The sequence below is a fragment of the Leucopleurus acutus genome (genome assembly GCF_964270905.1).
Source record: "Leucopleurus acutus genome assembly, chromosome: 4".
Classification (NCBI taxonomy): domain Eukaryota; kingdom Metazoa; phylum Chordata; class Mammalia; order Artiodactyla; family Delphinidae; genus Leucopleurus; species Leucopleurus acutus.
Genome location: NC_139146.1, coordinates 33400559 through 33427317, shown reverse-complemented (window position 1 = coordinate 33427317; position 26759 = coordinate 33400559). Strand labels below are relative to the sequence as shown.

Below are 26759 nucleotides of genomic sequence, written 5' to 3'. Positions count from 1 at the left end.
TACTGAAATGCTGCAAACAATGCAAACTAAAAATGAGTCCTCTGAAAGGGATGAGAAAGGATATCAAAGAATGTCTATTAGACCTATTTTACTATTCTTTTTAAATTTAGCATTTCTATGTTTTGGGAAAGGGATGCAACTAGCTTAGCTTATTCTGTTGTTGGAAGTTATTTGCTCCAATTTTTAGGATTATAGAATTTCAGAGTTGGGTAGAATATTCGAGATCCTTTCTTCACTGCATGAATTGAGATTTCCATTTATTTATGTATCATCAGGTACCAGATAAGTTTGGCACTTGAAAAATTACCTGGGTTTTTTCTATTCATATAAAATATCTAAGCTAGAGATTCAATTCAGTTTTACGTTTATCAAGCATCTCCAGTGTACTGGGTTGCTGAAGATAACAAGAGGTATAAATTATGGACTCTGACTTTAAAGGGAGCTCATATTTTAAAAATAGGGGTTCCAAATGTGAACAGATAATTGCAAAATGATGCAATAAGTCTGTTATTGGAAGTATGAATGGAATGCTTTGATAGACTTGAGGCTCTTAATGCAGTACGGGGAAGTCAGAGAAGACTGCAGAATATGCTACTGGTGCTGGATTATGAAGCATTTATAAATGTGTGTGTGTGTGTGTGTGTGTGTCTATGGGGCTGGTGGTGGTAGCAAGGGCATTCCAGGCAGAGGGAAGAGACTGCTGAAACAAACAGTGTTGACAGTGACGGTGTAGGAGTCAATAATATATTAAAAAGGACCTCTACAAAGGTTTAATTCAACAAATAGGTATTGAGGTCAACTTTGTTGAAATCATCTGCCATTGAATAACATGCCCTTCATGTAGACATGGCAGTGACTGTATGCTCTTTCTTATTTTACTGTTGAGAATATTACATATTATTCGTAATTTCAATGTTTAAAAAAGCTTCCATTTTTTTTCAAAATAAGCCTAAACGTATCAAGTTTTAAGAAAGACCAATTGCAAAATTGTGATGGAGGTTGGCTACTGTTATCTGCTCCCACAGCTCTCCTCACAACACTCAGGTCTTCACCCTCTCTCATTACCTACCACTCCATTCAGTTCAAATCTCTGCTGCTCCATCTTTCTCTGCTTTCTCAGGAAGGCAAAGTTAAGACTCAGAACCATTCCTTCCAAAAGATCATCAGTGCTGCGCTATGATTATGAAGTCAAATAAGTCATCAAAGATTGAAGGAAAGGGCAGGAGGACTTATTTTCCTAACCAGGGTAGATAATGGCCCAAAAATGATGTTAGAGAAATCATGGTAAAATTTTCTTTTCTCATTAATTCTCACATTTTTACTTTGTATATTATGTAAAGATCACAGAATTATGTAACCACTGATTATGTCAGAGTCTTGTAAGTAGTAGGTATTCAAAATGTATTTGGTGAATGACTGAATATAACTTAATTGAGCAAAACAAACAAAATAACACGGCTGCTGGGATAACTTGATAGCCACATGCAAGAACGAAGTTGGATACTTACCTCACTCCATATACAAAAATTAAATTAAAGACCTTGGGAGGGGTCAATGGGGAATGACTGCTAATAGGTACAGGATTTCTTTTTTGGGTTTTGAAAATGTTCTGAAATTAGATAGTAGTGATGATTGCACAGTGTTGTGAATCTACTAAAAAACATGAATTGTACATTTTAAAAGGGTGAATTTTAAGGTATATCATTGTATCTGAATAAAAAAATAGATGCCCAAAACATCCAAAACAAACAGCAACAATAAAACCATAGTTAAGAAAGTTTCATTAAGGCTGTCATTGAAATGTTCTACCTAGGTAGTCCTGACATTGAAGAAGAATATAAGTTAAAGATGAAAGAAAATGTTTTAGTTAAAACAAAATTGAAAATAGTAAAAAAGATGTACTGTATTTTAATAATGCTAAGATGCATATTTTTTTCACATTTCTGAAATGGAAATGAATCTTATAATTGCTGGTGTGTCACAGTTTATTTGGCTGCTTTTTTTTCTTTCTTCATGGTACATAAAATTGTGATATATCTTAGCTTCAGTGAAATGCTTAATTTTTTGAATAATGTGACAGAGGCTGCCAGTTGTCCCTCAATGTTTTCTCCTCTTCTCACACAGTAATAAAATTTTTTAACTGGGTAAATGGCTCCCCAGCCAAAACTGTATTCCAGATTGTCTTGATAGCTAGTTGTGGCCACATGTGTAAGTTCTGGTGAGTGGTATGTACACAGAAGTAATACATGCACCTTCTGGTTTGTGCCCTTAAAGAGAAGGAGTGTGCCCTCCCTTCTCTCCTTCTCTTCTTTTTTTCCTCCCTCCCTCCTTTTTCCTTCTCTCTCTCTTTTTTTCCCCTCCCTCCTCCTTCATTCCTTTCCTTCTAAATTGTAGATATGATGGTGGGAGCTAACAGCCATCTTGATCTATGAGATAGAAACTAAGTGTTGAGGGTGGTAAAGAATGAGAACAGACACCTGAGTACTTAATGCTAATGAAACCAATACACTAGCCCTAGACTGACTATGCAGACTTTTATGTGAGAGACAAATAAAGTTCTAGCCTGTCTAAGTCACTCTTATTTTGGGTGTCTCAGCTACAGGAGCTGAAAAATATTCTATATAATATGAATGGTTTCTGACTTTCATTTTTCTTGAAGTAAACTGTTATTACTTTCTCCAAAGGGTTAAATTCTGCTCCTTCTAAACACACACACACACACACACACACACACACATATATCTGGGCCCAAAATGAGTTACCAAATATAGCATTTACTTATAAGGAATGTATTGTGAATAGCTTTTCAGTTTTCATTATCACGGAAGGATGATTTCAGATCACATTCAGTCTATACTTCTAAAGAATACCTTTGTTAGGGCTGTCTGTTCAATGCAATGGGAGACAGACTTTTCAGTGTAACTGAGACTTCTTGATAATGCTAAATGTGCCTCGTCAGTTGAATTCTTCTGGCTTTGCGTTGGTGTGGTAAAAATACATGATTGGATTTCATTGTTAAGAAAATTCTTTCAGCAATACATGTACAGTCAAGTTTGTTGCCTGGATAGCTGAACATTTCGGTCATGAGATTAAAAAAAAATGTCTCATGACAAAACTTGAAATGGAAATGTAACCATCTGGAAGTCTAGTTCTGCCTTAGAGTGGCAAGGCTGTGAAGAGCTGTGCTGCCGGGGGTGATGCCACTCTGTCCTTTTGACAGCCAGACTCTTGTTCTTCATATTTGAGGAGATGGGACAGTGAGGAGGCCTGTTGGCTTGAGCTTATTAATGCCACCATCTAGAATACAGATTCTCGGATATTTCATCTTCACAAGATGAGCCGCAAACTGAAAAAAAAAAGGGACAAATTTATAAAGGATACATAAAATTGATATATCTCCAATCCCGTTTTTTTCTCAAGCTGTGATAGACAAATGATGATAATGTTATTACTGCTGTCACTGTTCTATCAACGAATCATTAATTTAGTTTTTAATATAAATTAAATTCCTCTTTTCAAACATATTTATGCTATGGGATAAATGTCTCTTTTTAATTCTCTTGTAAACTTGTTTGAATAGGCAATAAATATACTTGGTAAACAATTCAAACAATATAAAAGGGTATACCATGAGACTATGCAGGTAAATTCCTCCTACCTCTGTTCTCAGTCTCCCTCTCCAGAGAACAGTAATATTCCTATTTTTCATATATCCTTCCAGTGAGAGTCAAAACATTCTCAAATCTATATTTTGAACAATTTTTACAGTATTTTCAACATATTAGTTATTGCAATTACATGCACAATATCCCAGAGAAGGCCCATGAACTGGTTCTAACATGTTTTTGGAGCAACTGCAATGAACAGTTTGAGACCATAAATTTGGAATAAATTTGAAGGACTGCTCCAAGATGTCTTCTAGATGCCTAGCAAAGCAGGGCTTTGAATAATTATCAAGACATACACATTTCTTTCTGACTTGCCCATGTCTACCTATCCAGGATCATTGATTATCTTTCTCTACACCTTTACGATGAAGCAGCCCTGGACTGTAATCAATCGCCTGACAGATGGGATCACTTTAGGATTCAGAGTCTTTTTTGGTTGTGCACTGTCTGTTGGAAACATGCTCCATTTCCCACCAACTCCTGGTCCCCTGTTTTAGTTTCTCTTCACAAACAACCCCCAACCCCGACCTCCCTAATTTCTACTTACTTCCTTACTCAGGCAATTCCTTGTTTAGGAGCTAAGTTTCCATTAGGGGGCCCTCTTTTCAGGCCCCCAGATTTTTTGTGCAAATCTCTACCTTTGGTTTACCACATTTATTTAAATTGCCCATTTAAGAGCCTGCTTCCTCTAGCAAACTGTAAACTCCTCTAGGACGTGAGAGTGTTGTTTCTTTTTTTCTTTTTAACATCTTTATTGGAGTATAATTGCTTTACAATGTTGTGTTAGTTTCTGCTGTATAACAAAGTGAATCAGCTATATGCATACGTATATCCCCATATCCCCTCCCTCTTGCGTCTCCCTCCCACCCTCCCTATCCCACCCTTCTAGGTGGTCACAAAGCACCGAGCTGATCTCCCTGTGCTATGCGGCTGCTTCCCACTAGCTATCTATTTTACATTTGGTAGTGCATATATGTCCATGCCACTCTCTCACTTTGTCCCAGCTTACCCTTCCCCCTCCCTGTGTCCTCAACTCCATTCTCTACGTCTGCATCTTTATTCCTGCCCTGCCCCTAGGTTCATCAGAATCATTTTTTTTTTTTTTTAGATTCCATATATATGTGTTAGCATACCGTATCTGCTTTTCTCTTTCTGACTTACTTCACTCTGTATGACAGACTCTAGGTCCATCCACCTTACTATAAATAACTCAATTTCATTTCTTCTTATGGCTGAGTAATATTGCATTGTATAAATGTGCCACATCTTCTTTATCCAGTCATCTGTCAATGGACACTTAGGTTGCTTCCATGTCCTGGCTATTGTAAATAGTGCTGCAGTGAACATTGTGGTACATGACTCTTTTGAATTATGGTTTTCTCAGGGTATATGCCCAGCAGTGGGATTGCTGGGTCATATGGTAGTTCTATTTTTAGTTTTTTAAGGAACCTCCATAATGTTCTCCATAGTGGCTGTATCAATTTATATTCCCACCAACAGTGCAAGAGGGTTCCCTTTTCTCCACACCCTCTCCAGCTTTTATTGTTTGTAGATTTTTTTTTTTTTTTTTTTGGTGGTACGCGGGCCTCTCACTGTTGTGGCCTCTCCCGTTGCGGAGCACAGGCTCCGGACGCGCAGGCTCAGCGGCCATGGCTCACGGGTCCAGCCGCTCCGCGGCATATGGGATCTTCCCGGACCGGGGCACGAACCCGTGTCCCCTGCATCGGCAGGCGGACTCTCAACCACTGCGCCACCAGGGAAGCCCTGTTTGTAGATTTTTTGATGATGGCCATTCTGACTGGTGTGAAGTGATACCTCATTGTAGTTTTGATTTGCATTCCTCTAATGATTAGTGATGTTCAGCATCTTTTCATGTGTTTGTTGGCAATCTGTATATCTTCTTTGGAGAAATGTCTATTTAGGTCTTCTGCCCATTTTTGGGCTGGGTTGTTTGTTTTTTTGAGATTGAGCTTCATGAGCTGCTTATATATTTTGGAGATTAATCCTTTGTCAGTTGCTCCATTTGCAAATATTTTCTCCCATTCTGAGGGTTGTCTTTTCGTCTTGTTCATGGTTTCTTTCACTGTGCAAAAGCTTTTAAGTGTCATTAGGTCCCATCTGTTTATTTTTGTTTTAATTTCCATTTCTCTAGGAGGTGGGTCAAAGAGGATCTTGCTGTGATTTATGTCATAGAGTGTTCTGCCTATGTTTTCCTCTAAGCGTTTGATAGTGTCTGGCCTTACATTTAGGTCTTTAATCCATTTTGAGTTTATTTTTGTATATGGTGTTAGGAAGTGTTCTAATTTCATTCTTTTCCATGTAGCTGTCCAGTTTTCCCAGCACCACTTATTGAAGAGGCTGTCTTTCCTCCATTGTATACCCTTGCCTCCTTTATCAAAGATAAGGTGACCATATGTGCATGGGTTTATCTCTAGGCTTTCTATCCTGCTCCATTGATCTATATTTCTGTTTTTGTGCCAGTACCATACTGTCTTGATTACTGTAGCTCTGTAGTATAGTCTGAAGTCAGGGAGCCTGATTCCTCCAGCTCCATTTTTCTTCCTCAAGATTGCTTTGGCTATTTGGGGTCTTTTGTGTTTCCATACAAATTGTGCAATCTTTTTTCTAGTTCTGTGAAAAATGCCATTTGTAGTTTGATAGGGATTGCATAGAATCTGTAGATTGCTTTGGGTAGTAGAGTCCCTAGTGCCCGGCACATGGCAGGGGCTCAATATATGCCTATTGGTCTCAACTAAACTATGGTAAAGGACAAATACCCAAGGGCAAAAGGGTAAGAAGTAGAGGTAAAGTAAAGAAAGTTTTCTTTAGCTCTCTGGCCATTCTCTGTCTATAGGTGGTGTCCTATTCCTCCCCCTTGGATGTTTGTGTCCTCACGTTTTTCTCATTTACTTTATCATAACCTGATCTCAGATCCTTCAAGAAAAATGACTAATACCTGCTCACAGTGCTACTGCCTCTTGGAAGTATTTGAAGCTTAATATTGGTGAAGTCTCAAGCGAGCAGTCTAGACTTTACAGGTTCAAAAGAATTAGCTGAGTTGTTTGGTCAGGATAACTTCAAGGCGTCACTCAGAGATTCTGTTTATTGATCTGCGGCTCAGGAATGTGTTTTTTGTTTTTGTTTTTATTTTTCAACAAACACCATTAGATGATTCTAACGCAGGTCTGTGGACAATATTTTGAAAAATACTATCTTAAGCCCAAGGATAAAGATATCAGTAAGTAGGTGAAATATTGGGTTGGCCAAAAAGTTCATTTGGTCTTTTTCCGTAAGATGGCTCTAGTAGAACTTAGTTGCTTTTAATGTCACTTGAAACAATTTTGTTAGACTGTTCTGTGACAGCTTTCATAGAAGCGTGCATTTAAAAAAAAGCTTATCAAAACTGGTGAATTTTTGTGTAGCCATTTAAATATTGAAGATGGAAGAAAAAAGCAACATTTTCGGCATATTATGCTTTATTATTTCAAGAAAGGTTAAAAACGCAACTGAAACGCAAAAAAAGATTTGTGCAGCATATGGAGAAGATGCTGTGACTGATGGAATGTGTCAAAAGTGGTTTGCGAAGTTTCATGCTGGAGATTTCTCACTGGATAATGCTCCACGGTTGGGTAGACAGGTTGATGTTGATAGCGATCAAATCGAGACATTAATTGAGAACACTGAGCATTATACCATGAGGGAGATAGCCGACATACTCAAAATATCCAAATCAAGCGCTGAAAATCATCTGCACCAGCTTGGTTATATGAATCGCTTTGATGTTTAGGTTCTACATAAGTTAAGTGAAAAAAACCTTCTTGACCATATTTCCGCATGCGATTCTCTGCTGAAATGTAATGAAAATGTTCTGTTTTTAAAACAAATTGTGATGGGCGATGAAAAGTGGATACTGCACAATAACGTGGAATGGAAGAGATCGTGGGGCAAGCGAAATGAACCACCACCAACCACACCAAAGGCCGGTCTTCATCCAAAGAAGGTGATGTTGTATATATGGTGGGATTGGAAGGGAGTCCTCTATTATGAGCTCCTTCCAGAAAACCAAACGATTAATTCCAACAAGTACTGCTCTCAATTAGACCAACTGAAAGCAGCACTCAACGAAAAGCATCCAGAACTAGTCAACAGAAAACGCATAATCTTCCATCAGGATAATGCAAGACTGCGTTTCTTTTATTTGCCTTCACCATTTTCCAGCTCAGCAGCAGCCTACTGCTACATTTATTTCGGTCTTTACAAAATTCTCTTAACGGAAAAAATTTCGATTCCCTGGAAGACTGTAAAAGGCACCTGGACCAGTTCTTTGCTCAAAAAGATGAAAAGTTTTGGGACGATGGAAGTTGCCTGAAAAATGGCAGAAGGTAGTGGAACAAAATGGTGAATACATTGTTCAATAAAGTTCTTGGTGAAAATGAAAAATTTTTCTTTTATTTTTACGTATAAACCGAAGGAACTTTTTGGCCAAGCCATAGATGTTGTTGGACTCAGATCTTAGCAATTTTCAAAACAACTAACAGAAAACGAACTCAGTACTGCTGACCCCACTTAACTTTTCCACAATTCTCTGCAATGCCTTAAGAGAGATTCAAATGCTGTTCATGTTTTAGAGCATAAGCTCTTTTAGAACCACTGAGGATATCCTTAATAGTAATTAATGTTGAAGAGAAATAGTGTACTGTATTTCAAAAAGTATCAAGTGAGCTAGAGTGCAAAGTGAGCTGATCTTCATCCTGTGCTTCTTGCTTATTTCTCTTTCAACCAGTCCTTAAGAACAGAGGCACCAGATTCACCTGTCCCAAGTCACATGTGCAGGCAGCACAGTCTCTGGTACTATATGATTACTAAAACATCGTGGCTTCATTCTCCCACATGCAGCAATACAATTACCATTTAGGTCGAAATTCTAAGATAAACATATCATTACTCAAAAGGGCTTGTGGATAAGCAGTCTTAGCGTTCAGTACTTTCAAAACACTACAGAAGTCAGAAAATGAGTAAGAAAGGACTTACTGTACATTTACCTAATCTCTCTTAAACTATGCTGTAGAGTTGGAAAGAGCTCCCACTGTTATTGTAAGGAGGGACATAACAAGTAGGCTGCTACTGAGCTGGAAAATGGTGAAGGCAAAGCAGGCAGAACAGAGCATTTTAGAACAATCAGGCTGCTGCGATGTGGGAAGTCTAAGAAGAAAAGCAGAAATGGAGTACAAGGAGATGGCAAGTGTTCAGGTACCTTGAAATGAAGCAAGCCTGTGCTTAAGTAAAGAAAAAGAGCAAGTGTTGAATTTTCAGGTTAAGATTATGAGTTCTGCTCCTCCAATCCTCTGCTTGTGGTTCCAATTATCCATGTTACATATCGGCCCCTAACAGTGAAGCCACGACAGCATCTTTCCACTCCTACCATGGAAAGAGCTCTTCTCCATCTATTCATTCATTTGTTCATTCACTTATCAATCGAACATTTCACTGAATTCCTACTAAGTCCCAGGCACTGTTTCAGTTTTTGCAGTGCTTACAGTTCAGTGGAGGAGACAGCAGCAAGCAATATTAAGCAGTATGGCTATTACAAAAACAAAAGTTCAAGGTACTCCTGAATTTAACAGGGGTTAGGGGGCTGCTGCCCTCTCCCCATTCCTCTTTCATTAGTAATACCTGGAGGGAATGAGAACCCAGAAGTGATGGTCACTGTCGTTACACTGATCAGGTAGCGCTCTCTGAGTCTATAGCTTGACAGGTTAGGGAGGAAAGAAAGGGCTATGAATCCACTGTGTGAAAAAAGCCATGTCACTTATGGAGAAGATATATGGTGGAACAGAGGAGAACCAGGCACACAGAGTTCAGGGTTTCATCCATCTTTTACTTTCCATCTGGAATTGGCAGCTTTACTGAGTGAATAGACAGGGTACTGGACTTTGGTGATGAAGCGTCTGGTGTAGACTACAGCTGCAGCTTTGGGAGAGGCCTGACTTCAAACAGAAATCATAAACCTAGACTTACTGAATGACATCCTTGGTGGAAGTGGCAAGATATCATACTGGACCAGTGTTATGAAGCCATCAGAATCATCTAGGTGCTTTCAGTAAAACACTGATACCCAGGCCCACTCCACACCAGTAAGAAGTAGAGTTTCTTGGGATGAAGCTCCAGCAACATTTTTGGTTTTTTTCACCTATAATTCTAGGTGATTCTATTGTGTAGCCAGATTGAGGATTGCTTTATTACATAATGAGATTCATTTGCTGGTCAGGTTTGTCTGGGACTTCAAACTGTAATTTTTATAAGTATAGTACTGTGTGGAGAGCAAGTCACTTTGCACCAGAAGAGGCTGCCATGTTGTGGGGCTGGAATTTGTAAGACCAAGTCCTGCCTGGAGACAATGGGGCTCCTCAAACTGCACAACCAGTTAAGATCTAGCAGGCAACATCCTACATGGAGTTGGCAGAATCTGTTATTTGCTGGGATAGAATTTTGGGAATCACAGACTGCAGGGGCAGCTGCATTTCTTGTGGGAAGTACTCCCATTTGGAGAGGGCAAAGCTCTGGCATTTTTGCCATTCCTCTGGTTAGTGGGATCTGGTGGTGGTACTCGTTTCTAGGGCTTGGGTAGGCACACCTCAAGTCATCACTGTCTGAAAGTGGCAGGCTCTTGTGGGTGCCACTCCATCTTGTTTTCTCTCTTTATCTTGCATCTGAGCTTGGACTCAGAGGCTGGCATGTTTGTTTAGAGGAAGTCAAGTTCTACTGCAGCAGGAGAATGAGTGGAGGAAAGGGATTTTTGAACTGCCACAGAGCAGTGCATGTTAACTAAGGTCAAGAAATTAAAGCTGAGAACAGGTAAGATTTGTGAGGGGCACAGACCAGGATCATGTTGCTTCTCACTGGGTATCCTAGGATACAGTTTTGGGTGGAACGTATAGTAGCAGCAGGAAGCTAAGAAAACTGGGCTCCTCAAGATTCTGCAAGGAGCACATTGCAGACAATTAAGCACATTGCAAACAATTAATTGGCCTTGTGAGTTTTAAGTTCATATTGGGGACTGGACAATGGGCATGAATTGACCAACTCCCTGGTGAAGCTCAAGCTGAGAAGTCTCTCTCTTCCATTTATTTGTCCATTCCTTTCCCTGACAAATAATGCTAAATTTGGGGTAATATTTCAAAAGTGAAATATCACTTTTGGTTGGGTATGAAACTGAATAAGGGAACTGGCAATTAACCTGTAATGAGCAACTGTAGCAATTTCATTTTCTTGGTTTTATGGATGTGAAACTGATGCTGTGCTAGTTTTATGTGTCCTCTTGATCCTCTGGAATGCTGAAAATATGGTGCACATTTAATATTTCTGGCACCGTGTGGTTGGAGCTAGGCTGACACTTTATGCATATTATGTACCTATGTCTAAGAGTTTGGCTGGACAACTCAGATAAACATATTTGAGATGAGAAGTAAGATATGGGGTGATTTCTCCATCTGGAGTAGTACAGTGTGGCCTTAAATATAACTCAAGGCCTGTCTTGCCCTGATTACTTAAGAGATTTCTGGAGTCATTAATAAATGTCTTGATAATTTTAACTGCCCAACTCAGTGATCCCAGTTAGAAACATAAGAGCTGTGACAAGGATTCGCAGGAAAGAGGTAGAAATGATTTAACTAATACTCCACTGATCTCTTCCCTCAATTATACAATAATTTTAAAATGTCATTTTTTGTTTTGTTCCTTATTATGTTCCTCCCATAACTGAGAAAAGTATTCTGTCTCCTGCTAGTTTTCTGCACCCAGATATTTTATAATTAACACACTGACATTTATTTTCTTAAGAGTACTACATACGTTTATTTTTATAAATAAACTACATAAGAAAACCCTTGCACTTTGTTGGTGGGAATGTAAATTGCTGCAGCCATTATGGAAAACAGTATGGACATTCCTCCAAAAACGAAAAACAGAATTACCATGTGACCCAGAAATCCCACTTCTGGGAATGTATCCAAAGGAAATGAAATCTGGATCTTGAAGAGGCATCTGCATTCTCATGTTCATTGCAGCACTATTTACAATAGCCAAGATATAGAAACAACCTACATGTACCCCTGTGTTCATGGCAGCACTATTCACAATAGCCAAGACATGGAAACAACCTAAATGTCCACCAATGGATGAACAGATAAAGAAGATGTGGTACATATATACAATGGAATACTACTCAGCCATAAAAAGGAACAAAATAACGCCATTTGCAGCAACATAGAAGCAACTAGAGATTATCATACTAAGTGAACTCAGAAAGAGAAAGAAAAATATCATATGATATCACTTATATGTGGAATCTAAAATATGACACAAATGAACCTATCTATGAAACAGAATCATGAACATAGAAAACAGACTGGTGGTTGCCAAGGGGGAGGGGTTTGGGACAGGGATGGACTGGGAGGTTGGCGTTAGTAGATGTAAGCTTTTCTACATAGAATGGATAAACAACAAGGTCCTACTGTATAGCATAGAGAACTATACTCAATATCCTATGATAAACCATAATGGAAAAAAATATTAAAAAAAAAGAATGTAGGGTTTCCCTGGTGGTGCAGTGGTTGAGAGTCTACCTGCCGATGCAGGGGACACGGGTTCGTGCCCGTTCTGGGAAGATCCCATATGCCGCGGAGCGGCTAGGCCTGTGAGCCATGGCCGCTGAGCCTGCGCGTCCGGCTCCTGTGCTCTGCAATGGGAGAGGCCACAACAGTGAGAGGCCCGCGTACAGCAAAAAAAAAAAAAAAAAAAGAATGTATATATATGTTTAACTGAATCACTTTGCTGTACAGCAGTAATTAACACAACATTGTAAATCAACTATACTTCAATTAAAAAAAAAAGAAACAACCTAAATGTGCACTGACAGGTAATGGATGAAGAAAATGTTGTGTATATATACAATGGATTATTAGTCAACCTTAAAAAAGGAAATCCTGCCATTTGTTATACATGGGTGAACCTGGAGGACATATGCTAAGTGAAATAAGCCACAGACATAAAAACAAATATGTATGATTTCACTTACATGTGGAATCAAAAATAGTCAAGTTCATAGAAGCAGAGGTAGAATGGTGGTTGCCAGGGGTGAAGGGGTCAATGGGAGGACATGAGCAGATGTTGGTCAAAGGGTACAAAGTTTCAGTTGTGCAAGATGAATAAGTTCCGGAGATCTAATGTACAGCATGGTGACTAGTTACTATATATAGCAAGTATAACAATGCCTCATTGTATACTTGAAATTTGCTAAGAAAAAAAAAAGAAAAAAAATGGTGAAGTGATGGATATGTTAATTGGCTTGATTTTGGTGATCATTTCATAATGTATACATATATAAAAACATCAAGATGTATACTTTTAATATATACAATTCTTCTGTATCAATTATACCTCATTAACAGTGAAAAAAAAGGAGTGCTATAAAAGGTGTGAAATCAGTTTTCACAGTATTAACATCTAATAACAATTAGGCAGTGGCTACCTTACTTTCTTATTTCACTCACAGAAGTAAAATCAGCTGGAAGGCAAAACCAAGAAGGTGAACACAAGGCCAGTAATCATCTTACACCTCACCAAAGGCACTTGTGACAAGGAGCAAAACAGGTAATTCCAGGGTATTACTCTAGCATGTTATATACTGGAATATGGTTAATTATGCAGTAAGAAAAAAAATGGGAGAGTTTACAAAAACAGACATTATATGGTCTAAGCGTTCTGGTCCATGTTTATTTGAGAGGTAACTGTCCTAATGGTGTCTGGGATATTCAGAATCCATGCTATGGTGTATATTAGTCTTCTATTCTTGGAACTAATCTTTGGGGATTAGGAAATGGGATAGTGTAAAGATTTCATCTTAAAAAACATTTTTTATAGTTTGTGTTCTATAAGGGGACATATACATAATTGTAGCGCACTAACTCAATGTGTTTAAAATTTAAAAGACATTTTAAAAAAGTCTTTGAAAGTTATCAATATAAAAAACATTTATACAAAAAAGTAATGATGAAGTTTATAAATATAGAAATAATAAACTTTGTGTGATAATTTTAATATAGAAGGCCACAGAGTCGTCAGATCAGAGACCATGTCCTCAGTCCATTTCCACAGTTAAGGAACTGAAGTAGATGAAGAATATGAAGATAACGCAGTGAAAGTTTCACTTTCTATTCTTGGCCTCCATGCTTGTTTCTTAGTAAGTTGCAGTGCTATTCTCTCAATGAGTTCGGTAATTTTTAGTGGTATGTGGGCCACTCAAGGGGTATATGAGAAAAAGAGAAGTTAATATTTTCATGTGCAATTATAAACTTCTCTTCTTTGTCTCTTCTATTTTACCGTCTTATATACAATTCTAACAAAATCCTATGAGGAGTAAAGGAAAGGAAAATAATTTTAATGTTTTAAAGTATACACTTTAAATAGAAACGGCAAGGAAAATAAATATTTCCCAAGGTCACATGATGTCAGCATAAGTCAATGCAACTTCTGCTCCATTGTTTGCTTTGTTTACATCTCAATAACAGATATTTTTTTCCTCACATGTCCAAATGATATTTTCCTTTCCTTTCTCTTCCATTTTCCTTTCCTTTCTCTTCCATTTTCCTTTGATCTCTTGTTTTCTTTGTTGATCTCCTCTACCAATCACTGGCACTAAAGCAAATTTTTCTTATTTATAAGCTATTTTGTAATGGAGACAATGGATTTTTACAATTTTTTGAAACAAATGTAAGTTGTATCTTTTAATGGTCTTTCGACAATCTCTTGTTCAGGTTATCACCTGGAATTTGTTTCCTTTCCTAAAATAATACATTTATAAGTTTTTAAATTTAGTTATGGTAAAGAAAAACCCTCCATCTTTTTTTAAAATTAATTTTTACTGGAGTATAGTTGCTTTACAATGTTGTGTTAGTTTCTGCTGTACAGCGAAGTGAATCAGCTATACGTATACATATATCCCCCTCTTTTTTGGATTTCCTTCCCATTTAGGTCACCACAGAGCATTGAGTAGAGTTCCCTGTGCTATGCAGTAGGTTTTCATTAGTTATCTATTTTATACATAGTAGTGTATATATGCCAATTCCTATCTCCCAATTCATCCCACCCCCTCCTTCCTCCCTTAGTATCCATACGTTTAAGAAAAACCCTACATCTTTTTGTTCTGTATTGTAGAATACTAACTGTTTATAAGTGGAAAGATTCTATAGATACCCATCTAGTTTTAAATCCCCTTTGAATTCCAGTCTGAACTTCTCAATGCTTGACTGACATTTTTTATACTGATGTCCCATTAGCACCTCAAACACAGTATGTCCAAAATTCATTACATTCTCTCCAAATTTACTTTATTTTTCTCTTTCTTATCTCTGTTAAAGGTATCAGCAACCTCCCCCCAAAACCAAAGCTGGAAACTTTAAGGTGATCTTTGAGTTAAAAAAAAAAAAAAAGTCCTTTGGCTCTATATTATTCAGTTAGGCACAAAGCTGTGTTAGTTCTGTGATTTGTCTTGGATCCATTTCCTCTTTTTCCATTCCTCTGCTCCTACTCCATTTTAGACCCCAATTACTCTTGAATTCGTTCCTAAGTGGTTCTTGCATTTTTAGTTTTTCCCTTTCCCTTTTACCTAGCACTCTGCAGCCTACATAGTAACATTATGGAAGACCCTTAGGAAATCCTGAGACTCCAGTAACTGCTGTGTAGAGATATTTTCTTTGCTAGGGCTATTGCCCTTAAGCAAGATGAGCCAAGATCTGTGGATCCCTTACAAGGAATAGCTTGTTTATCCATAGTCAGTAAGAACAATTTGTAGTATGTACCTGAAAGCTCTTATTCAAAGTTTCATCTTGATAATATTAAGTCTAAAGTTTCTTCGAATTTTGAGAACGACAAAAGAAATTCTTCAATTTAGACTTACACTTGCCTATTCTTTACATAAATACATATATTTATTTATATTTAAGTTAAAGGTTAATGAGAAAGAAGGCTGTCCTTTAGTATCCCAAATAAAGGTAAGAGAAGATAGTGACAGGATGTTACCAGATGCCTTGAATCATATAATAAAAGCAGTGAGGCCATTTCTTGAGTCTCCTTTTGAAAGTTGCAGAGCTTTGGCTATCAGTCTCAGACAAACCCCTAGGTGTCATCTTCTCCCAGCAGCCGCATAAGCTTTGCTGACACTGGGGGCTTAGAAACTAGACAGTGGGAGATTGCAAGCTTGAGACAGAAGGTCAACTAAAGGTAGAATCTGGAAAGAATCTGGCACTGAAATAGATTGGGAATATAGGGAGAGTAAAATTCTTTAACTGGTCTCTGGTTCTTGGTGTTTTAAAACTTCGATTTCATTGGGATCAACTGCAAAAGAGATGGGAGACACTTTAAAAGTAATTTTCCAAATGACTTTCTAAAATACAGCTGATAGTGTCACTTTCCTTCTTTAAAACCTTTAAGGGCTCCCCACTCCTAAAATGTAAACTCCCTAGCATAGCATTTAAGGCCCTCTATAACCAAAAGCTCCCCCTATCTTTCCAGCTTTATCTGTAGCTAAAAAGCACAGGAAAGCCTTGTGCTTTCCAATCAGCCTGTGTTATTTCCTTTGCTGGGAATGCTGCCTCCTGACTATGGCCCTCCTCCCAACACTTTTTCTTACTGAAATCCTACCAATAATACAAGGTCTAGGTCTACTATTACCTTCTCCGTGAAGCTTTAGGAATCCTTCTGTTAACTGGAAGAAACTCCTTCCTTCTCATTGATTTTCTAAAACTTTAACTATAAATCTCAGAGCACATGACACATTCCACTTTGAATTTTAATTGGTTGTATCAGTCTTATATTCTTAACTAGATTGCAAGATTTATAAGGGCAAGGGACTGTCTTTCTCATTTCTGTTTCCTCATAATAGTTTCCATCATGTAGGCACTCAATGTTTGTCTTAAACTAGTAGTTGATATTAGCATTTTTTCTTTTATTTTCTTCTTCTTTTTACCAATTTCTATAAGTGCATTGTCTACTGCAAACTATTATTTTTCAGGTGTTCATTCTTAACTTAGTCATTAATTCAACCATCAGATATTTATTGAATGCTTGTTACTTGAAAGGCACAATGCTAGGGGCTGTGGGTACAATGAATACAATATAATCCCTGTCCTCAGTGAGCTTGGAGTTTAGTAGGAGATGCAGGTAAGTGGATAGGCGATTACAATGCCATTTGATAAATGCTACACAGAGCCATCATTTAAGGTTGTACAAATTGTGCCTTATATGAGAGAACCCAAAAAAGAGGTAAGTGGAGCATGAAATGTAGCCCCATCCTCTCCTTTCCAAGCTTTGCGCACTTACATGGTGCTGTGTATCCCTAAACGAAGGATGGATTTTTATCTAATGCACACAGAGACTCTGTATATGATAGCGGTCCCAATGCCACTATAAGAGTAAGTAAAAGATTTTCTATGAGCACTTGGGAAGGGTACTTAGTCCCAAACTTGAGGAGTTAAGAATGAGTTCCATGAAGAAATGCTATATAAACAGCTTTTCAAGACAAATGGGAGTTACCCAGGTGAACAGAAATGAGAAGAATGCTTCAAATAGAGACAAATACAAAGAGACAGCATTTAAGGAACTACAAGTAGTTAATTATGGCTGGAATCTAAGAGCAGTGAGGGTGAGCTTGGAAAACAAAGCAGAGTCCAGATCATGAAGGGCCTCAAAAACCATGGTGAAGGTTTGTATTTTATTCTGAAGGCAATGGGAAGTCATAGAAGCATTCTGACAATGACCAGACTGACATTTCAAAAACCTCACTGGGGCTTCCCTGGTGGTGCAGTGGTTGAGAGTCTGCCTGCCGATGCAGGGGACACGGGTTCGTGCCCCGGTCCGGGAGGATCCCACATGCCGCGGAGCGGCTGGGCCCGTGAGCCATGGCCGCTGAGCCTGCACAGCCGGAGCCTGTGCTCCGCAGCGGGAGAGGCCACAGCAGTGAGAGGCCCGCGTACCGCAAAAAAAAAAAAAAAAAAAAAAAAAAAAAAAAAAAACCTCACTGGTTGTAGGGTAGAACTGGGGGAAGGAGGCTGTAGGCAAGGACAGTGGGAAGTTGCAGGAGGTCAGGCACGAGATACTGGTGATCTGAGTGAAGACAGTTGGGAAGTGGAGATGAGAGAATTTCAGACCTACTTAACAGCAAAGACAAACAATAATTTTCCATAAAGTTTTTTCCACCAGTCAAGATGGTGAGAAAATCCACTATTTCAATCAAACAGCCTGGGTGGTATGGATGATAGTGTGGGAACTTCGTAGTTAGACAATACAGAGTTTAAATCAGGGTTCTACCACTGGTTAGCCGTGGGACCTTGGGTAAGTCACTCAGCCTTTTTGACATTACTTTCTTCACTTGTTAAATCTGAAACAACACACTTGAATAGTACACTTAAAGTGTTGTTGAGAGTTTTAAATTAGATATTATATCTGTAAGTGCTTGATTCATAGTAAATACTATAAAGCTAGTTTCCTCCTTTCCTCCTCTTTCCTTTCCCCAATTGATCCTTTAATAGGAGAGCCATTTACAACACCCTGAAATTGTATAGATACAAACTTAAAAAAGCAGAGTTGTCCCCAAATGGTATGTAAGGTAGGGCTTTTCAGTGTTAATGGTGAACTCTTTATGGCGAACTCTTTAACTAATGCTTTACAGTATTAATGGTGAACTCTTTACGTTGGAGCAGTAATTTATACTTGTGACTTTTACAGTTTACTGAGTCCTATATACTTTTGGCAATCAGAAGAAAGCTTATGAACCTATTCTCTAAAAATGTATATATAGCACATATGTACAACACTTTACATATAATTTTAATTAATTCAAAGACCTTCTAAAATTCGTGATGAGCTCTATTAAACATTTTCCTTTATGCTAATTCATTTAATTTTAAAATTTATGATAGTTGATAGTGACTTAGTATTTATGCATATGGCAAACTGGGATATTTCTGTAGATATACAGTTTAGTGTTTAACAATAGCTTATACTTTCAAATAAGTTCTCTTAAGAATGGCTATGTGGATGTTTTCTGAAAAGTTGACGTTAAAGAAATAGGAGAAAACATTTTAGCTAGGACATAAAAGTTTGTTTTTATGACATAAAAACATACTGGCTCATATTGAGGCAGGAGGTAGATGGGCCCTCAGGGCAAACGGTTTGAGTTCGTTCCCTGTGGACAGATGCTCCGAGATGGGAATAACAGGACAATTGAGAGAGAAGGCTGGGCCCTGCCCAGATAGCAAATAACGAGACCATAAATTCCTCATTCTCAAAGTCAGGAGGCCTCCCCAACTATACATGCGCAGAAAGCCTCCTTGGAGGTCAAAAGAGGAGTGATGTCAAGTGGCCAAATCTACCCATAGGCCTCTTTGGTAGAATCCATCTTAGCTAAGAGATGTGCAGGCACACATGCGAAAATCCTGAGATATACCAAATATGGACTTTGAACCAGGCAAATCAAATAATTGGCCAAAGGAAACCCACATAAAAGTGATTCAAACTGCCACGAGGGTGTGACTCTCTCTCTGAGTCTGCCCGTGTGTCTATCCACATGTACTGTACTTCTTTTTTTCCTAATAAATATTTTACTTGTTTCACTACTTTCCATCTTTGTGGGAATTCTTTTTCTGCAAAGCCGTAAGGCCAGGGCCCTGTCACTGACCACTGTGGCTAGGATTCGGTGCGCTCACTGCCGTGACCTGACCTCAATCACTGGCTGGGAACCGAAACCCTGCTTCAAGCCGCTGCAGGCCGAGGCCACCCAAGATCAATATTAGAGGATAAGCCTCTTCTGCTAAAATGCCATCATCTAATAGTATCATGTATCAGGAGCTCTAATGAGCCTTGTGGTACATTTTCCTATGATCTGCGATATTTGCGACCAGAATTTCAGCAACAATCATTTATCCACTTCTGTTTACATTAGACAATTGAGAACTGTGTCCAAGCCACTGGTCAAATTACACACAGTATACTGTGCTCTAAAAAGGATGTATATAATAAAAATTCAGATTCAAAACAGTTAGGGCTGTGATGGATCACAGCCAAGGCCCAAACTTTGTAGGTCAAGAGGGAGAGTTACTATGGTTAGTTTCTTATTCAGTCACAAACATTCCTGTGGTAAGGAGTAATGAATTAAATGGTGGGCTGTGGAGGGCAGGATAGGTATACAGAATAACATGTATTAAGACAAATAAGTTTTATCCTGTGACAGTTCATGAATATAGGTGCCAGAGCTCACAAGATTCAGATGATGTCTTGGCAGTTTTTCCTGAAAATTGGAAATGAGCTCCCTCTGCCTTTTAAAAAATTGCTTATACATAAAATACACCCAATAAACATGTTAAAAAACCAAAGCCTGGATTAGGTGTTTTAAGGCTCCCTTTACCACAACTCCTACACTGCTTTTTAATTCCCACAACTTTTGAAAGGTTATGAGAATAGGGAATCTACAGGACAGGTTTTAGGTCATGGACCTTTTAAAGTAAGTTCTCCTCCATCACTTAACAAATGTAGAGTTATATAGGAGAGTTTTCACTGTAACTTTTTTTTTTTTTTTTTTTTGCAGTACGCGGGCCTCTCACCGCTGTGGCCTCTGCCGTTGTGGAGCACAGGCTCCGGACGTGCAGGCTCAGCGGCCATGGCTCACGGGCCCAGCCGCACCGCGGCATGCGGGATCCTCCCGTGCCGGGGCACGAACCCGTGTCCCCTGCATCGGCAGGCGGACTCTCAACCACTGCGCCACCAGGGAAGCCCTCACTGTAACTTTTAAGCCTCATATGATGTCTACTGTGTTCAAGTTGCATTAATATCTAAAATGTTTCCTTATAATCTGATATAAAACCACAGACCAAAACATTTGCTGACAAGAAGGCAAGGAAAAAGTCAGGAAAAAAGCCAAGTTTAACCATACCCAGTACTTACAGGTATAACAAGACCAAGAAAGAATTCTTTGCATATTTGGAACTTATAAAGGAGATTCACTTCCTATTCTTTATCAACATGCTTAAGATACAACTATAAAGAGGACTAATGTTTTCTGACAGGTAGACGATCTCATACAAAGTAGTTAAAAGTATTATATTAATCTGACAAGCTAGGCAGATACTATCTGGAGCTAGAGAAATTTACTATAGGGATAACACATGTGCTGAATTGGTTTAAAGTGTTTTCAGAGTCATTTGGTCCCCTTTGAGCACACACCTGGCGTAGGATAACCTCAGATGCCTGAGGCCAAAAACTAGGGGAAAAGCTTGAGCAAAAAGAGGAAGAAGACAGCTAGAGAGAGAAAAAGGGACTGGCAAAAGGTAAGGGCTACGAGTGATCATCACAGTATCACAAAATTTGGTTTAGCTTGGTTAAGGGATCCAGGAAGTAATGAGGCGGGACTAGAGGGCGGAAGCCTTCTCTTACCGCAGTACAAATTAACTTCCAACCTAACATCCGAAAGCCAAATAACCTTGGCCTCCAGGGAAATGTAAATGAACACAAATGGAGTATTATCTTATTTTTTAAAATAGCCGCAATGTTATGCCTTGCTTATTATAAACCTGATTATTTTCATTTGAAAACAGATGTCATATTTTAAATTTAATCCTTACATGCCAAGGGTAGAAAGCATCAGCTACTCACAATGTTTAGTTATAAAATTGCCACAAATATCATCTCTTGTGTAGGCTTCTGACTCAAATGTTATTCAGAAGTATTTATGTTCTGCTCTTTTGTTTTTTCAGTTTTGCTTTGTTTTGTTTTAAAGAAAAGAATAATAACACACATGGCTTATTACTGCAACTGGCTCTTATGTTCTCAGATTTCTTCCAATGACAAAAGAAAAGCACTGATTTCATGCCAAGAATATAACATTTTAAGAGTAAGATGAGCTGTTCCTAATATTTTCCAAGGGGTTGTTGACAAGTCAAAGTGAAATGCAAAGATTCCTTCAATTTCTTTCTTAGATAATCTTTTGATGCGATACACTATCAGTGATGAAATGCTTGTGGTCTCATAACCACTAAATATAATCTAGATAGAAAGTAATTATTTTTAAAGTCTCATGTGTTTCAGTGACTAACATAGCATTATGATGTACTGCTGAAAGGACTCACTGAAAGTAAACACCATTTGGAGTTTCATTTTGCTCTGGTGAATGTTGTTGGTCATTTTCCTGTCTGAGACCCATCACTAGCTCAAGAGTTGGATCCTACTACATTACTTTTCCACAGCGGAGAAAATAGTATAACCCAATAACACTTTAAAGCATGCTGTTGTGCTAAATCATCATTCTCGCTAAATATAATTTACTTCTAGGAAAGAGGTGGATTCACCATCATGTTTTGTCAAGCCGAGATATATGTAACTTTGATCTTAGGTTGGTAGTAGGGCAGTGTGAGTAACGGTTGCTAGGAGTATCAAAACAAGTCATACGTTTGCCCATAAATAATATTTGATTAATGCTAAAGATCAAAATTTCCTTTAAATCTGAGTAATCTGCTCAAGGAGATAACAATGAACTGTCCTCTGGGTTCATTTAATCCATGATATGGATGGTAGACTACCTCTGCCTCTCCCTATTGATCTGAATAGTTATAACCTTAATTCTTAGATTTATACACTTGCTCTCTGAGATGAATTCAGCAAGTTTCCCTTGTATGCCCAGGGAGTCTAATTCTAGTTTAGCAATTGAAGATGCAGTTTCTCATGTGAGTTTCAAAAAAGACGATTATCTCTGCAAGAAGACAAGAGTGAGACCTTGCCATGTTTTTCATTTAAATGTGACACAAAGCCTGAATTGACTTTATCCTTGTTTTGAGGCAGAGGTCTTCCTACTCCCGTAAACCCTAGCAACAGATGCAATCTGTATTAGTTTGGCTTGTCAAACTACACTTGACTATACAGCAGCAAGGATCAGCACAAAATCTGACCCACCCTTGGAACAACAGTATACATTTCAGAGACTAGGGATTCCACTCACCTGAGACTATCTAAATTTCCTTGACGCTGACATAACTTTGTTCACAAAATATCTGGATATGCTTGATTCTATAATGCCTCACTGCTTTGTTCAACCTGAAGGGTAAGGTGAATTAAAGATTAACTGACAAGTGAGATTTAGCAGGACTTAAGTCTGGTATGAAGACGCCTCTACGTGGAATCCTAATTAAACTAAAATCTTGGTAGTCCTCCTTTTTTTGCCCTATTCTGGGGGGGAGCAATGTTTTATCCAGATAAGAAATGGCAGATTCTAAAAGTTTTTGATGTACTTAATGTGGGAGCTAGGCCCCAAACAAAAGTCTTATGAAGTGGTAATTGTAAAGAAGGCATCTCATAGCAAAAAGTTGCTAATCCGTTGTAATTACAGGAAAAATAGTTAATGAATACATAATTAAAAGAGTATAGTATATCTTCCGATTATATATAGTTTTTCAGGTACATGAATAAGCAGTATTTCTCAGATTTGTTCTGTCTTCTATGTGATTTTAGATAATACATTCAATACATCTGGTCATTGTAGAGTACTTCCTTCATATTTGTATTACAAAAATACTCTAGATCTAATTTGTATGTCAAATGAGTGATTTTAATACTATCATATTCTAGACAAGTGGTTCGTTTATTCTCAAGTTGTTCAATATTTTGCTACTTGTAAATCCAATATTGAGAGCTTTTCCTTTTATTGAACTATACTTGATTTCATTTAATATTTTCATTTGTTGAATTTTCAGTCTAACTTTATTACTAGGTTTTAAGAGAAGATGTAAAACTAGAAAAATTACAATCAGTGCCTACCATTTTGCAAACAGAAAATTCCCAAGTCCAAATATGGGTTTGACATAAAAATCATAAAAATTTGTAAAGATAATCTGTAACCATACCGACTAGAATTGGCATCTCTGCTTTCTTCTCACAGTATTCAACTATGGCTTTCTTAATCTTTTCAAAATAGGACTGTGCCAGTTGCAGTGCACTGATTTCAGCTTAGAAGAAAAGCTGCTACTTGCTTGGAAATCACTGTTTTGTTTTTGTTTTTAATACCCACAGAGGAAAAAGATGAGACCTGATCAGAACAGCTCTCATGAAAGATCCTCCACTACTGTTTGACTAAAAATTGTAGGGCTTAGATGAATTAGGGACAGTGGGGTATCCTGAAGACATCAAACCCTAGAACTTAAAAAAAGTCAAAATAAAAATTTATAACATGAAATTTTCCATTTAAACCATTTTTAGGTGTACAATTCAGTGGCATTAAGTAAATTCACAATGTTATATAACCATTACCACTGGTCATTTCCAAATTTCTTTATCATTCCAAACAGAAACTCCGTACCCATTAAGCAAAAACTCCCATTCTCCCATCCCCCAGCCAGCCCCTAATAGCACTAATTTACTTTCTGTCTCCATGAATTTGCCTATTTTAGATATTTTACACAAGGGGAATCATAGAATATTTGTCCTTTTGTGTCTGGCTTATTTAAACTGTTTTCAAGGTTCATCCATGTTGTAGCTTGTATCAGAACTTCACTCCTTTTTTACGGCTGAAAAATATCACATTATATGTATATACCACATTTTGTTCATTCATCTGTTGGGGGACACTTGGGTTGTTTCCACCTTTGGCCATTGTAAATAATGCTGCTATGAACACTGGCATACAAGTCTCTGTTTGAGCCCATGTTTTCAATTCTTTTGGGTATTTACCTAGGAGTGGAATTGCTGGTAATATGATAATTCTATGTTTACATTTTGAAGGAATAGCTAAACTATTAAACTGTTTCCTACATAAGTTGCATCACTTTACATTCCCCTAGTCATGCACCAGGGTTCCAATTTCTCCACATTCTTGCCAACACTTGGGTGTGAAGTGGTAGCTCACTGTGGCTTTGATCTGTGTTTCCCTAATGACTAATGATGTCAGGTATTTTTCATGTGCTTATTGGACATTTGTATACCTTCTTCAGAGAAATGTCTAAAATGTCTAAATATTTGCCCACTTAAAAATTTGGTTGTCTTTTTGTTGTTGAGTTATAGGAGTTGTTAATGAATAGAAATATAACTAATGTTTGTCTGTTGATTTTGTATTCTGATAATAATCCTTATTAGATATATAATTTACAAATATTTTCTACCATTTTGTGGGTGGTAAGGATTGCTGGCCACCACCAGAAGCTGGAAAAGGCAAAGAAAGATTCCACCCAGAGCCTCAGAAGGAACATGGCTGACACCTTGATTTCAGACTTCTAGCGTCTAGATCCATGTTGCATTAAGCCACCCAGTTTGTGTTATTTTTAATGGCAGCCCTAGGAAACTAACACATGTTCAATTTTGATACCTTTTATTTTTTTTTCTTGCCTAATTGCTCTGGCTAGAAGTAACACCAATTCTTCTCAAACCCTTCCAACAAACTGAAGAGGAGAGAACACTTCTTAACTCATGCTACAAATCAGCATTACTCTTCTACCAAAGCCAGACCAAGACACTGCAAGAAAAGAAAACTACAAATACCACTGATGAGTAGTGATGTAAAAACTTCAACAAAATACTAGCAAACTGAATTTAGGAGCCTATTGAAAGGATTATGCACCATGACTAAATGGAATTTACACTAGGAATGCAAGGATAGTTAAACATTTGAGAAAATCAATCAACATAATATACCGCATTCATAGAAGGGAGGGAAAATCATAATTATAATCATCTCCATTGATGCAGAAAAAACATTTAATAAAATTCAACACCATTCCATGATAAAAACACTCAATGAACTAGAAGTAGAAGAGAATTTCCTTAATGTGGCAAAAGCTATATATGAAAAAAATCCAACTAACATCATATTCAATGGTGAAAGATTGAAAGTTTTTCCCCTGAGGTCAGAAAGAAGACAAGGATGCCTGCTTTTGCCACTTCTATTCAACAAAGTACAGATTCTACTTGTTTTCAGTGTTTCTGTGGAGGAATGGGAGATTAGAGCTGCCCACTCTGCCATATTGCTGATGTTACTCCCAAACTCCAGAACTTTTATACTATCGTCATACATAAAGCAGTACTTATTAAATTCACATATATGCAAATTATAGTGCTGGAAAATAAAATTAATAGGTGAAATCAACTGAGTGCCTATAACTATCAGGCTTTGTTCTGAACCTTATTGCCAAATCTGAAATCTTCACATCAATGCCAAGAGGTAAGTATTATTTTCCCCATCTTATAAAGGAATCAGTGGTGACTTGGAGAAGTTAAGCAATTTGCACAAATTAACAGCTAGTAAGAAACAGAACAGAGCAGATAATGTAGTCTGACTAAAAAATCATACATTTAAATAGTATCCTTGTAACAGTCAGGGTTCCAACAAGCCCTGAGGATAAATTGAGGGGGTTTTACTTACAATGAGATTAATTACAAGGGTATGGGTGGGATGTAAGAGAACCATAAGGGATGGTGTAGTAAACCTGCACTACCAAAAAGCAGAGCTGTTGCCACCCCTAGAGCTAAAGGGACCGGGGGCTGGAAAGAGAGTGGTGTAGAGAAGGCTTACTGGAGAGCAGTGTTAACCTTTAGTAGAGGAACACAGCAAAACCGAGAAAATTTTGAGGGAAGGATCCAGGGGGATAAATATCCTGACCTCCCTCCTTCCCATAACTTGTCAGAGCTCCCCATAAGCTCAACAACTGGAAGCCAGAAGACATGAAGGTCAGCCATCTAGGGCAGAGAGCAGGGTGAAGAAGTGTGGAGAATGGATCTATGATGGGAGGTGGGGCAAATGGAGGATATCCAGTACAACCATGGACACACAGTAGAATTCAGTAAATATGCTTTAAGTTAGATGCTTCCAACTTAAAGGGAGGGTGAGGAGGGGAAGAAGCATTAGTAAAGTCATACAGATCTGTACAGCAGACAAAAAGATGATGGAACAATATAAGCAAATGAATATCTAAAGTTCTCTTTAGCCCCATGATGAGAAAAATTATTAAAAGTACATCTGTGTGACTTTCCTGGTGGTGCAGTGGTTAAGAGTCTGCCTGCCAG

At 38.0% G+C, this 26759-nt stretch overlaps 1 protein-coding gene across 2 annotated transcripts in view; it reads right to left on the bottom strand.

Moving 5' to 3' along the window:
- Window positions 1-2788: 2788 nt before the first annotated feature.
- TBCK (TBC1 domain containing kinase) overlaps window positions 2789-26759 on the bottom strand; it is a 231941-nt gene continuing 207970 nt past the window's right edge. For both annotated transcript variants that reach the window (XM_082838412.1, XM_082838411.1), the window contains one exon: window positions 2789-3346. In XM_082838412.1, the coding sequence (XP_082694538.1) occupies window positions 3236-3346 (111 nt within the window). In that variant the 3' untranslated portion in view covers window positions 2789-3235. The remainder of the gene's footprint in view (window positions 3347-26759) is intronic.